Raw genomic sequence first — 15,183 nt, 5'->3', positions numbered from 1 at the left:
TTGTTTTAGTGGAAGGTTCACAAGTCACCTTGAAATCAAAACGTCTCCTTTGAAAAAAAGCAACTTGTAATGTTCTGAGCTAGATAAGACAGCAGCAGTGTGCAGAACATGTGATCTATAATGGTACATGCTGCAAACCGTAAGCATATTGTGTGTGAGATCCTGAATTTCTGTTCTTGGAGAGTGTAGTTAAGAGGACTATTAGGTAGGAGAAGCAGATCATCTTTAAAGAACTTCCCTCATTTTTCAGTGTGTTCTGCTTGAACTTCTGCCATACCTCTTCACTCAACAGCCCTCTTTTTTACTGGTTTTGACATGGACGGGAACCTCAGGATAGCAAGACATTCTAGCTTTTGCCAACTGCTTTATGATTAGGGAACTTTGTTGGGTAGATAACTGAGTAATTTAAATCATCTGACATTCTATGTTGTTGTTTCTGAAAAGCAATAAAGATTTAAACCATAAAAATATGTGGAAAGATTAGACGAGATAAGAGATGGTAGAATGAGGAAACTTAGTCAATAGGCCCACCATGTAGCAAATCAATATGACCCAGGATTTGTACAGTAAATAAAATTTTATTTATCTCTTTGTATCCCAGATCAACATTGTAACAGGTATAGGGCAGCATATGATACAATTATTTATTAACTATTTACAATTTACAATAGTGTAACCAATCTCTGGAAAATATAAGTACAAAAGTGTAGAGTAAACAATTGAGGTACTGCAATTTAGGTTCTCATTTTTTCTAAAAGTTTAAAGAATCAGTCATTGAGAAACTATCAAACATGAAAAGGAGTCCAGGGTCAATTAAATTGTCTAATCCAAAAGAAAATCAATGAAACCATCACCTCACACAATTATTGCACGTTATCCAATCTTACAAATAAGGTTAAAAAGCAGAGATAAATCATTAAATTCATATTTTAAGAGCTACTGTCAGTCTGGCGGCAAAGTAAATTAATGAGACATTTTAATTATTAAATACCCTATTCCTTAGAATAAAATACATAGTGAGGTTTAACAGCATAAAACACACCAAACATGTCACTATGAAGGCAAACACCCTTTGTGTCACTAAAGGCAGTCTCTTCTGTGTCCATAACGCTCGTTCCTTTGGTACCTCATCTTAGGAAGACCGTGGAGTGCAGAAGGTATTTCTTACACACAGCATAGTCAGTTCTCAAACAAAAAAGAAAAGAAACCCATTGGTTTCTAAGTAGTATTGATGACAGTATATCAGTGTTAAAAATATCCTCAAGTTGAAGTCCGAAGCCATGACTACAAAGAAAATTTGAGGAAAAAATAGTTAGCATTGAAAAAATAAGACACTTATTAATACTATTAATACATCATTTAAAGGAGAACTGCCTCCTGATGCCAAGGGTTGTCCATATTGCATAAAAGAAAATCCACTTGTCTGGTCAAATCTAATACTATATTACTTGGATGACCGTGGTATTCCTGCCCTTCGTGAAGCTATGGTGATACTCTGGCACTTTATAAATCATAAGAATATAATTCCTTGAAAGAGAACGGCACATTTTGCTATTATCAAGGTCATAACTTATTAATTATAGTCTTTAAATCCTGTGATTGTGCAACTGATCAAAGAATATTAAAATGAGTACAATTCTACAAAGGATTATGTAATCCTCATTATTCTCTTTCTTGGAGGCATAAAGGCATGTTGGAACATTAATACACTACTTGTTAAGAGGAAAACAAATCTACCTCACAATAGCTTTACAAACTCTTGCAAACAACAGTAAATTAAAACATGGGTTTCATATGTAACAAATACTGTATTGATTGCACTTGAGCTAAAAGCAATCCTCACCATATGCAAAATGTATTCAGATCTTTTTCCTCATGTTTCTGTTGCATTAAAGAGCACTGTGAGCATCAAATGTCCTGTTTCTAACTTTTAGGGCTAGATGTACTACCTATGGAATTTGCAACCACTATTCGTGTAACCAGTAAAGAATTTTACAAATCAACTTCTATACCCAGGTCAGTTTGTAATATTTCCATTCAGAGTAGCTAGTTATCCAAACTACCTCATGAATATTATTGAAGTAGGCAGCAAATTCTCACTCACTCCGATTGGAGGCCATCGCAGGGATGGTGGCTTCGTAGGTGGTCATCATACCACCACATCTAACCATTTTTCAATTAACGCTTTATTTTTATTTTTTAAATAAATAGAATACATTTTACTAAAGGGAAGTTGTATTGCATTAAAAAAAAAAAACGTTACTTTCTTTATAACTTTATTTGAGACTTAGAAGTGGTTCCCTGGGCAACTGCCTACTTTCCGGCAATTTTTTAAAACAAATTCTCAATGTGTAGGGGGCCCTAAAGGGACCTCTTCCCTTTTGCAAATGGGTTAAGACTATAACTTAGCAGTCTGCAACTTTTCAACATTTCAATTGTAAAACATAGATATATTACATACTTACTCACTACTTGGAAGGGGTATCTAAAACACAACTCTTCAACATACTGAATCGATAAGGGATCACAGTCCCATTTTAGGAGAAGGTGTTTGCAGCTGTAAAATGCTTCGTATATCTGACCCTATATTCAGTATTGTGAATGAAATGAATGGAACCAGAAACAAGTATTGCTATTTAAGAACAAAAATGGATGATGAAGGTCCATTTACAAACACTCTGCAGACAAATTCATCACTGGGGAGCTGAGGCTTGTTCATTTGCAAAAGGAAGGTTCAACCAGCATTTGCAAACTTTAAAATAGAATAAGAAAGCTGTGACTATGCATTTGTATCTAGACACATGTGGCATAAACGGTTCCCGTTGACACCCTGTCCATGAAGTGCAGCAGGCAGCATGGGCAGAGTTACCACCACAAAAAGCATGTGCTGGCTTTCAGGTCCCCCCTTGTTTTTTGCTCAGTTGCTGAGTGACAGAAAATAACATGTCCAGGCCATTTTCACAAAAGTGCCAATATGTCCTTTAAGCAAGAGTAGAAGGAAAGGAGAGGAAGAAGTGGGACAGAGCAGTGGCAGGACAGGAATGTTCTGAGCAGACCAGGAAGGGAATACTCTATCGTCTTGCCTTGCAGTTACAATGTTGAAAATCTTGAGCCTGTGGCTATCAAGCAGCAGAAACCTCACTGAATACAGGCATCCAGCAACAAAGGCATCATTGGTTAGGGATTTGGAAACACAGGGTTGGGATGTGTGGATGAATCCATGTTCTTCTCCCTGCCAAACGCCTCACAAAAGCTGGACCCTCAGAGCAAAGCTGAAGGTGTGGGACCCTCATTTCTGCCACAGCCAGGCAATGGTCGAAGCCAGCAAGAGCAGGGTATGAAAGTGTTTTACTGTAATTTAGAAAACCTAATTCTTACAACTTGGTAGTTTTTTGCACCATTGTCATTCAACGTCAGGGGCGTAGCTTGGTCAGTGAGACTGGGAGGGGTGTGAGCTTCAGATTTCTCAGCAATGACGTTGGCACATAATGCCAAAATACATTACGTGACAAGCAGGGCACATGAGGGGCTCAAGAGGCAGTGGAAAGGGAGAGGTATGCAAATTGGTAGAAGTAATAAGTGAGGGAAAAAAATATTTTGTCAAATAATGAGCATTTGTTAGAGCTTTCAAAACAGAAATGTGTGCATGTTTTTGTCAGTGTGTGTGTGTGTGCATAAATACCAGGTGTAACCCGACAGACACCTCACCATAACTGACTGAAAGCAAAAGTATTCTTTAGAAAATACATTTATTGGGGGATGTAACACCCCCAAACACCCCTCCTGAAGCTACGCCCCTGTTCAATGTATGCTCCCAAGGTGCCAGGGAAATACTGGCATCATCAGATCTGCATTCCAAAGCAGACGGAGGTCATTATAAAATGGGACTGAGAAATTTACATCAGACTGTCTACATAAATAAGGCAGACAATGACCTGATATATGGCTTACCCATTGACCGGCAAGCTGTTGGGCAAAGGTTGTTGACATCACAAACACGGCGCTGCTTCTGACTCTAAATAGAATGGGGGAGCCACAAGTTTTGTGGATGAAAGTTTTGCCACAAGACTTTAACAGTGATTTTCACATAAATTCCATTTGAAAAGTTCCAACATCACTGGTTGCCCAAATGAATAAACCATGAGCAGCCACAGTAACATGTTGCACTGAACATCATCTGTTACTGTAACCCTGAATGGTGCCAACGATGATTAAAGGGTAATCATGATCTATTATGAAAAACAAGAAGCCTGTTTGAGAATTAAGCCAACATCAGCCGCTCCATTTGCATGGTCTGCTTACTGTCCTCCAGAGGGGTTGGCTGTCTGCCCTACACTGTTTTTTAAAATAAAGAAATGTATTCTGTATTCGCTGCAGACCCTGCTGAAGTGTACAAATGCGTAGTTGCATCCAGTCTAGGGCCACGATGTAGCTAATTGTTGTTTCCACTGTATAAAGTAACTAGTGGTTGGCTCTTCTATCTTCTTATACTACTGCAGCATTATCAATATATGTATAAACGACAGTGTTCCCTGCAATAAATCTACCACTTTCTTGTCTTTACTGCAAAAGTTACATGGCTCCCATATGCTTCAAAAAATCTGATGGTACATAACAAATGTACTTTGGCTACCTATAAACTTTGTCGTATTTTACCTGTTACAATCTGGTGGCTTCACCACCATCTTTCATGTAACTTTTTTTTTTACTCAGTTTTTATTGGGTTTAACAGTTAACTTGAGCTTGTTACCATCGTCATGTGCCAATGGCCACCTCTAATAAACATACACTCCTTGAGGGGGAACCGTGCCCTTGCAACGCAGAGGCTGGTCAAGTACATTGTTCTGCATGTATTAGGTTTTAGTATTAAACCAAAAATTTAACAACCATCACATGCAAACTGTCCGGATACAGTCATATTATAGTATTGTGTATAATGGGCCATCGTCGTAGCCTGTGGTCTCCCGCCCCATATAGATCTTCACAGTATGTCTTCACCCCCGATGAAACAAACAGATCAGCTAACACAAGTGGCATAAACCAAAATGTTTATTCAAGGGCGGTTGCACACCTGATTTGGCTTCCACCAATTTCAAGTACACATTCCAGGCATCACAGCTATGCTTTCGTCCCCTCTGTATCAATGGCAGACAGCAAATAAATCTCCATATCTGTCCACTTTTTCACATCTCGCAGCCAGTCTAGAATGCAAGGCTTCGCCATTGCCCTCCAGGACAATGCAATGCGGCACTTCGTTAGACGACAGCCAGGTCAACAAAGCTCCATAAGAAGCAGACAAGGGACACGTTCCTTAGTGATCTGTGTGCCTCTGATATCGGTCAGATTGTACGTCACTTCATCCCCTGATCTACAGGGAGTGCAGAATTATTAGGCAAATGAGTATTTTGACCACATCATCCTCTTTATGCATGTTGTCTTACTCCAAGCTGTATAGGCTCGAAAGCCTACTACCAATTAAGCATATTAGGTGATGTGCATCTCTGTAATGAGAAGGGGTGTGGTCTAATTACATCAACACCCTATATCAGGTGTGCATAATTATTAGGCAACTTCCTTTCCTTTGGCAAAATGGGTCAAAAGAAGGACTTGACAGGCTCAGAAAAGTCAAAAATAGTGAGATATCTTGCAGAGGGATGCAGCACTCTTAAAATTGCAAAGCTTCTGAAGCGTGATCATCGAACAATCAAGCGTTTCATTCAAAATAGTCAACAGGGTCGCAAGAAGCGTGTGGAAAAACCAAGGCGCAAAATAACTGCCCATGAACTGAGAAAAGTCAAGCGTGCAGCTGTCACAATGCCACTTGCCACCAGTTTGGCCATATTTCAGAGCTGCAACATCACTGGAGTGCCCAAAAGCACAAGGTGTGCAATACTCAGAGACATGGCCAAGGTAAGAAAGGCTGAAAGACGACCACCACTGAACAAGACACACAAGCTGAAACGTCAAGACTGGGCCAAGAAATATCTCAAGACTGATTTTTCTAAGGTTTTATGGACTGATGAAATGAGAGTGAGTCTTGATGGGCCAGATGGATGGGCCCGTGGCTGGATTGGTAAAGGGCAGAGAGCTCCAGTCCGACTCAGACGCCAGCAAGGTGGAGGTGGAGTACTGGTTTGGGCTGGTATCATCAAAGATGAGCTTGTGGGGCCTTTTCGGGTTGAGGATGGAGTCAAGCTCAACTCCCAGTCCTACTGCCAGTTCCTGGAAGACACCTTCTTCAAGCAGTGGTACAGGAAGAAGTCTGCATCCTTCAAGAAAAACATGATTTTCATGCAGGACAATGCTCCATCACACGCGTCCAAGTACTCCACAGGGTGGCTGGCAAGAAAGGGTATAAAAGAAGGAAATCTAATGACATGGCCTCCTTGTTCACCTGATCTGAACCCCATTGAGAACCTGTGGTCCATCATCAAATGTGAGATTTACAAGGAGGGAAAACAGTACACCTCTCTGAACAGTGTCTGGGAGGCTGTGGTTGCTGCTGCACGCAATGTTGATGGTGAACAGATCAAAACACTGACAGAATCCATGGATGGCCGGCTTTTGAGTGTCCTTGCAAAGAAAGGTGGCTATATTGGTCACTGATTTGTTTTTGTTTTGTTTTTGAATGTCAGAAATGTATATTTGTGAATGTTGAGATGTTATATTGGTTTCACTGGTAATAATAAATAATTGAAATGGGTATATATTTTTTTTTGTTAAGTTGCCTAATAATTATGCACAGTAATAGTCACCTGCACACACAGATATCCCCCTAACATAGCTAAAACTAAAAACAAACTAAAAACTACTTCCAAAAATATTCAGCTTTGATATTGATGAGTTTTTTGGGTTCATTGAGAACATGGTTGTTGTTCAATAATAAAATTAATCCTCAAAAATACAACTTGCCTAATAATTCTGCACTCCCTGTAGATATTCCTGCACAGCGTGTGCACTCAGACGATGCACTTCGATACATGCGCCTCATGCGCTTGAGGGTCAAGTACACTTGGTGCAGGTAGTTAAACAGTGTAAATTTCAGCCACGCATTTCTAGAGACTGTTGAACAAGTTACTTACCTTCGGTAGCAAATTATCTGGTAGAGACATATTCTAGTTGCAGATTCCCCCAGGAGTCGACTGAATCCGGAGAGTTTTCTTCGAGCAGTACCCTTACGCGCCCCGTTAGGTGGCGTCAGCCGACTCTGCGTCCGTCGTCGGTGCCGTGATGACGTTGGTGTCGAATACAGGCGCAGCCTCAGTGCGGTGACGTCAGTTTCTTTTCACGACTTTCCACAATAAAGCGCGGAGCCATGAAGAACACTGAAGTGGTGCGCCAGAGCTAAGGCCCTAAAAGGGGAATCTCCGTCCCTAGAAATCAGTTCGCAAGCAGCGAGGATGGGTGGGTCAGTAAGGAATCTGCAACTAGAATATGTCTCTACCAGATAATTAGTTACCGAAGGTAACTAACTTGTTCATCTGATAGAGACTTCTAGTTGCAGATTCCTTACCTTAGAATAGATGCCCAAACAATACCATCCTCGGAGGAGGGCTGCAAACCAAAACATACTAAAAAGTCCTGCAGGACCAAACGACCAAAGTAGCTGTCTCTGTGGATCCGACTGTCCAAACAGTAATGTTTAGTAAACGTGTGCAAGGACGCCCACGGATGCTGCCTGACAGATGTCCAGGACAGGAACTCTGCATACTAATGCTGTGGTTGCAGCAGTTGCTCTGGTTGAGTGAGCACATAAACCCTCTGGAGGTTGCTTATTTGCCAAAGCTTTGCACATTTTGATGCAGAGAAGCACCCATTGTGAGATGGTATGCTTCTGCACCGCCTTCCCTTTCTTCGCACCCACATACCCAAAGAGTTGATCATCCACCAGGAAATCTTTAGTGCGATTAAGATAGAAAGCCAACACTCTTTTTGGATCCAGACGGTGAAGTTTCTCCTCCTCATGAGAAGGGTGTTGGGGTGTGTAAAAAGTAGGCAAAGTGATGGCTTGGCCCACGTGAAAAGATTTGACAACCTTGGGAAGGAAGGAGGCCCTTGTGCTACGCACTACTTTGTCAGGGGCTTCGAAGAAAGAGCTTGGAACTCACTCACTCTGTGAGCAGAGGTGATAGCCACCAAAAAGACATTCTTGGGGGTAAGGAGCCACAGAAGACAATTGTGCACACATGAAGTAAGTGAGGACAAGATTGAGGTCCACTGAGGCATAATAAATGGAGTGGGAGGGTACAAATAAGTAAGACTTTGAGGAATCTCCCCACAATAGGGGACTTAAAAAGAGAAGGTTGATCTGGCAATGTAAGAAAAGCTGAGATAGCTGATAAATAGTCTTTAAGAGTGCCCAAAGCAGAACCCTAACGGGCTAAGGAAAGACTGAACAGAAGAACCTCAGAAAGAGGGGCAGAGAGAGGATCAACTGAGCTGTCCATGCACCATGCCACAAATTTATGCCAACAACAGGCGTATAGCGTTTTGGTGGAGGGACGCCTGGCTGCCAAGATAACATTGCAGACTTCGGGTGGAAGGTCAGAAGCTGTCAACTGCAGCCGCACAATCTCCAAACAAGGCAGCGGAGATTGGACAGGTTCGGGTGAAGAACCCTCCCCTGCTGCTGTGACAGAAGATCCCCCAAAAGGGGCAGTCCCATCAGAGGATCTGTGTCCATGATCAATAGCTTTGGACACCATACTCATTGTGCCCAGTCCGGAGCCACAAGAATGACTTGGGCCCAGTCATTCTTGATCTTCTTTAGAACTCTGGGAAGAAGTGGTATTGGCAGAAAGACGTACAGGAGGCCTGAGCGTCACTAAGACGAAAAGCGTTGCCAAGCGAGAACCGCCTGGAAACTTCAACGTGCAAAACTGCAAACATTGCACGTTCTCTGCGGAGGCGAAGAGATCTCACAAAGGCTCTCCCCACTGCTGAAAGACGCCTTGCGCCACCACCGGATGGAGACACCATTCGTGATCGACTATGCATCGATGGCTGAGTTCGTCTGCTCAGGCGTTCAGCGAGCCTGCCAGATGGTGAACCACCAGAGAAATGCCCTGATGTGCCAGCCATATCCAGAGGCACAGCGCCTCTAGACAAAGGGTCCGGGACCCCACACCGCTATGTTTGTTGCAGTACCACATGGCGGTGGTGTTGTCCATGAACACCTGCACCACTTTCCCCTCAATAGAGGGAAGGAATGCTTTCAACGCAAGTCTGATTGCCCGGAGCTCTAGCAGGTCGATATGGAGTCCGGACTCTGCCGGAGACCAGTGGCCTCTGATCTCCGCCTCTCCCATGTGGGTGCCCCAGCCCAGAAGTGACGTGCCTGTCACTATTGTAAATTCTGGTTGAGGAAGGGAGAAGGATCTACCTTTGACACAATCTTGATTCAAAAGCCACCACTGCAGATCTTTTGCAGTCCCCTCCGAGATCTGGACCATGTCGGCAAGATTCCTCAATGCTGCCCCCACTGGAACTTCAGGTCCCACTGCAGAGCCTGCATATGCCATCTGGCATGTGTCAGTAACAGGATGCAGGAGGCCATGGTGCCCAGCAGCCTCAGAGTCATTCTCACTGAAACGCAGGATAGAGGCTGAAACATATCGGAATTGTAGCCTGAATATCCCAGACTTGCTGATCGGGAGGATAGGCCCAAAACTGTGATGTGTCCAGAACAGCTCTGGTGAAAGGGAGCATCTGAGAGGGGGCCAGGTGTGAATTCGACATGTTTATAGTGAACCCCAGCATATGCATGAAATGCGCTGTCATAGTCTGAAGGTGGGAGACTCGTTTCTGGGGCTTGTCTGCCAGTCGTCAAGAAAGAGGGAGACTGAAATACCCGACCTGCGCATTTGAGCTGCAACCACAGCCATCACTTTCGTGAACACCCAAGGGGCACTGGTAAGGCCGAAGGGGAGCATGATAAACTCAAAATGCTCGTGACCTACCACGAATCCTAGGATACGCATGTGGGCAGGCAAGACGGGGATATGAAAATAAGTGTCTTGCAAGTTCAACGCCACCATCCAGTCTCCTGGGTCCAAGGCAGAAAGGACCAAAGCCAAGGTGAGCATTTTTAACTTCTCCTTCATGAGGAAGAGATTGAGGGTTCTGATGTCGAGGATAGGATGTAAGCCCTTGTCCTTTCTGGGCACCAGAAAGTAGCGGGAATAACAACTACAGTCTACTTCTGGTGCAGGAACCCTCTCTATGGCCCCCTTTGCCAAGAGAGCTGCAACTTCCTCGCGTAGAAGTGGTAAATGATCCTCCATCAGGTGGCCAAAAGATGGAGGCATGGCTGGAAGGCAAGTCTCGAAGGGGATGGAGTAGCCCCTTTGGACAATCTGCAAAACCTACATGTCCATTGTGATGGATTCCAAGTGGGGCCGGTGATAGTATATCCTGCCGCCAACTGGCTGGAGGTGGGGGGACAGACTAGAAAGGGTTGGAGACTGCAGCGGGGGCAGGGGTGGACTGGACAGACCTCTGGGTCCCTTTCCCACAAGCCTGTGGGGTTCCATGTCCATGGCCACACAGAAGCTGGATAGCATGCGTGGCATGGTGGCTGAGAAAGGGACGTGACAGGGAGCCCCTCCTGTGGCCACGAAAGGGGAGTATGGCGGACTGGTGGGGGTGAGGGGCAGTGGAAGTTCCAAAGGTCTGAGCTGTAGCCCAGAAGTCCTTAAATCTCTCCAGCGCCAAGTCCGTCTTATCTCCAAAGAGATGAGAGCCATCAAAAGGACATGTCCATGAGGGTCTGCTGACAACCCCGAAAAACCAGAAGGTCTCAACCAGTCGTGGCGTCATAATGCCACTGTCATCCCAACCGATCTACCTAGAGAGTCAGTCGTGTCCAGCCCACATCGTATGGTCAACTTGGCCGCGTCTCTCCTGTCAGCAACAGCTGGGAGACAATCACATGGGCCTCCTCCGGGATCTACGGCAAAACTTGTGTGACCGTGTCCCACAAGGCGTGGGTATAACAGCCCAAGAGGCACGCAGTGTTCAACAACCGCAATGCCAGACTGGAGGAAGAAAACAACTTCTTCCCCAAGATGGTCCAGTCTTTTTGATTCCCTATCCGGGGGAACGGAAAAGAATGCACCAGATGACTAAGATGCCTGAATGACCAAGTTTTCAGGCGTGGGGTGTCACGTCAGGAATTTAGGGTCGTTCGGGGCAGGCCGATGGTGGCGAGTGATTGCCCTATTCACAGGAGCCCTGTGCTGGGTTTGGACCAGGTACCCAGAAGGACATCGATGAGGGCTTCATTGAATGGAAGAAGAGGCTCAGAAGCAGATGGGCTGGGCTGCAGCACCTCTGTCAGGAGATCAGACCTGGCTGCAAAAGTAGGCAATTCAAGGCCACGGACCCAGTCTGCTCTACTGACCACCATGGAGTAAGAAGCTCCCTCCGCCGTAGCCACGGTAGGAGGAGACAGCAAGCCAGTGTCTAGGAAGGTATCAAGACCACTAGCCTCGCCCAATTCCTGAGCCCAATCCATGTTTGGATCTTCTTGCTGCTATTCATAAGGGTCCAGCGACCCCGCCAACCCTTCCTTACATTCATACCCATATTAAAAAGGGTCTGAATCCAACCTGGGGCGGTTAGGCCCCATCATAGTCAGAAGTAGCGTCGACTGACGCTGTTTCAGCTCTGGGCCATCGAGGACCAGGTTCGGGTAGAGGTCAATTGTGGGCCCAACTGATGTCGGGAAAGGTCTCAGTGGTGCGACGCGTTCCAGGATGGATATGGATGCAGATCCAGAGGGACTTTTGGTGGCTGAAGCGGAACCCGAAGGCCCCCCCTCCGACTCCTCAGGCTGCAAAGGCACATGCCCTCATAAAATTCCTTTAGTTGGGCAGGGGTCGCTCCAGCTCCTGGAAAGTCGAGGCGGCGCGGGCGGACCCAGTAGTAGGCTCCGCGGACTGAGGCCTAGAAAATTGACGCTCTTCCCGCGTTGCATCGTCCGAGTGATGGGGTGAAGTCGAAGAATGCCTGGCCTTCGATGACTTCTTTTTCTTACCCGAATGTCCCGATGACTTCGAGGACCTTCCTCCCGAACAAGACCCGATGGTGATGGGGAGTCAAACGCCAGGCTGCCATTAGCTTTAGGGACCGCTCCCTCAAAGCCTTCAAGTGCATGGCCCAGCACTCGGAGCACGACTTTGGGTCATGGTTGTGCGCCAGACACCACAAACAGACCAGATGCGGATCCATCACCGACGTCAGTCGCTGACAATCCTGGCAAGGCTTAAACCCAGTCATCGGGTACGTCCTCAGAAAGAAAGAAACTGACGTCAACGCACCTAGGCAGCGCCTATATTCGACCCAGACGGCATCGCAGTGACCATGACGCCAACGATGGATGCAGAGTCGACCGATGCCACCTATCGGCACGCAAGGTTACTGCACAAAGAAAAGTCTCCGGATCCAGTCTCACCCCTGGGGGAAATTCTAAGGTAAGGAATCTGCAACTAGAAGTCTCTATCAGATATAATGCTACCCAAACGTTATCCTCATTTGTCCTCTGTGATCTTTAAGTGTAGGGGATCTACCTACAGTTGTCACAAATGGACATTGAATCTTAAACGTCTCGCATCTGCAACAGTAGATTATATAACACTGTTATGGCCTTGCAGTAGTTCTAGTGCATGACCAGCAGTCCCATAAAGATCACCAGCTCTTTGCCTGGTGTCCCACTTCGGCTTCAGTCTGCTCAGCAGTGCGCTGTGCAAGAGGAAGCTGCCTGGCCCTATGCCATGGGTGTCAATTTACCAAAATGCAAGGGGTAGCCGAAATACCCACACATTCACCCACACTCTCACCCGCAAGCATACATACAACATACATTTAAAAGCATTCCTACTTACCTTATCCGTCATATACTGTCATATTCAAGAAAACTACTCATTTTTATTATACCCATAGACATAACACCAGAGAAGTAGAGCCCCAACCTACTTCCATTAGGATGAGCTGACCTGGTGTTTCAGGCACTGATTCGAGGGGTGGCAAGGGGCAAGCCAGTGGGTTGCAACTGCAACCCTTGGCGAACACTAACTGACGTCCATGCCCTATGCTGTACTGGGTCTCAGTTCCTCAAAGGGGATTCACAGCCCCCTTGAAAAGATGCCCCAGGTGTGTATTCCCGCCTCCTGCCATGAACAGGTGTTGTGTGACCTGGTGGCAGTCAAGAAGGGTCCACAGCATGATTCTAGTGCACATGGAGCCCTCCTGATCCATGACTGGATACATTTGCCAACTACATTTTACTACTACCATGAGCATGTTCCTGAGAGTGGTAACCTTCCCCCTTGTCATTCGGGAATGCAATATGTAGGAATCAGAGTCACGGAAAGATGTCATCTTGTTCCGGTTTATGGATGCTGGCTAGCCAACACATTGGCCACTGAAACTGTGCTGCAACGTAATGCAACTGATGATTTGGGGCACCCAGTCACCCTTCCACCAGTGGTGTATATAGTCTCGAGAGGGCAACCCTACGTTTGCCAGAGCTTTTAATAGTGGACGTAGTACTCTGAAAAACAGCTGACAGATTATTACCAGCAGAGTAGCAAAAAAATATAACTAAAAGTGAAGGACTAATTTCTTGGAAATGGCCACTCAGCCTATGAGCTTAAGAGGTAAGAAGCACCATAAGGAAAGCTGAATGATGTATCGCTTCCATTGCCTTACCAAGATTGCAATCTAGCAGGTCACTTTCTTCATGGTAAATGTTGACTCCTAAATACTTGAAGGTGTCAAAGTGCCACTGAATCTCGACTGCTGGTACCGAGTGTGTCTGTTCCTCCGATAAGGATATTAGCAGGAACAAACGTACGATTTCCTCCAGTTTATATGTACGCCAGACACCTCCAAATTTGCTCAGAGAGGTCATCAGGAGTCCTAGCTTGTTGGGGTCATTGCAGGGATAAAATAGTGCATCAGTAGCATACAACAATATTATATGCAATCTATTTGCAATTTCAAGGCCCCACTTAGGACCCTAGGCTTGTAGCAGGCACGCTAGAGGTTCGTTGCCAGAGCAAAGACCAAGGGTGAAAGTAGGCAGTCTAGCCTGGTCCCTCTTCAAACTGGGAAGCTGTCAGAAACCACTTTGCCCATAAAGACCCATACGAGTGGTGGGGGTAAAGAAGGCGCACCCATCCCAGAAACTCTGGGTCTATTCCCAATTGGCGAGGCACTTCCATCCAATAAAGCCAATACAATTTATCAAAGTTTTTTCGGTGTCTAAGGAAGCTACCCAGTGGTCCTTTTTTTCTGGCCGGGACCTGTCCTAGACTTCATAGACTGAAGGTGCTAACTGATTTACTTGGATTTTCCCCAATATCTTGCAGTCAAATTTGAGTAAGGACAAGGGAGGGTATGACCCGACCTCTAAAGGATACTGCCCAGCTTTAGGAAGGGCCACTAACAAGGCCTCTCTCATAGAGGTGAGCAACAGTCCTTTAGTTTTTGACTCCAGAAGCACTGACAAACTTTGTGCTAGACGTGAGGCATATATCGCATAAAATTCAATAGGCAAGCCATTGTTGACCGGCATCTTCCCCGTAGCTATATGTTTAAACGCCTACTTCATCGCCTCAAGGGAAATAGGCTCCTCTAGGTCAAATCCTTGTAGTTTGGTGATCCGGGTCATGTGATTTTATCTAGGTAGTCTTTCACAAAGGATTCTCAGGTTCCTCACTGGGATGGTATACATAGCACTGTAGTATTGTTTGAAGCACTGTTCCCTCTTAGCTGCAAGTGTGGGTGCCCACCCAACAGCTCTTTCCATGCAGTGCACAGAGACTCTGAAAGCACACACTTTAGAAGGCTTGGAAAACAAAGGCATCGATTTTCACCTTTCAAAGGAGGACTGGTTAATTGCCCTGTGGAGCCTACGTTGACGACATAAGGGCGGATCCCAGGATGTTTTAGGCTTCCCTGCCCATCATCACCTTTTGTCTAATTAGCATATTTAAAGATTAAGCTGTGCCTAACTAAATGACACCTTAGCGCAGAAGCTCCAGTCACCATGTAAGCAACTGTCAGCCAATCAAAGGACTTTCCTCTATTCCTTATATGTAATGAAATTGAAATTATCTTCCATGAAAGTTAATTAAATCATATCAGCATGGAGTGCAGCCATCGGCTTTGCAACCGAAG

General features: G+C 45.3%; 1 protein-coding gene across 3 annotated transcripts in view; it reads right to left on the bottom strand.

Moving 5' to 3' along the window:
- Positions 1 to 558: 558 nt before the first annotated feature.
- The window catches only part of GOLGA4 (golgin A4), a 758,002-nt gene continuing 743,377 nt past the window's right edge, over positions 559 to 15,183 (bottom strand). For all 3 annotated transcript variants that reach the window (XM_069215119.1, XM_069215129.1, XM_069215138.1), the window contains one exon: positions 559 to 1,284. Coding sequence is in view for 1 of the 3 variants with exons in the window: in XM_069215129.1 (XP_069071230.1) it covers positions 1,261 to 1,284 (24 nt within the window). In the remaining 2 variants the exon portion in view is untranslated. The remainder of the gene's footprint in view (positions 1,285 to 15,183) is intronic.

Source organism: Pleurodeles waltl, chromosome 2_1 (genome assembly GCF_031143425.1).
Source record: "Pleurodeles waltl isolate 20211129_DDA chromosome 2_1, aPleWal1.hap1.20221129, whole genome shotgun sequence".
NCBI classification, from domain to species: Eukaryota; Metazoa; Chordata; class Amphibia; order Caudata; family Salamandridae; genus Pleurodeles; species Pleurodeles waltl.
Note: the sequence above shows the minus strand (reverse complement) of the source record. Positions and strands in the feature narration are given on the sequence as shown.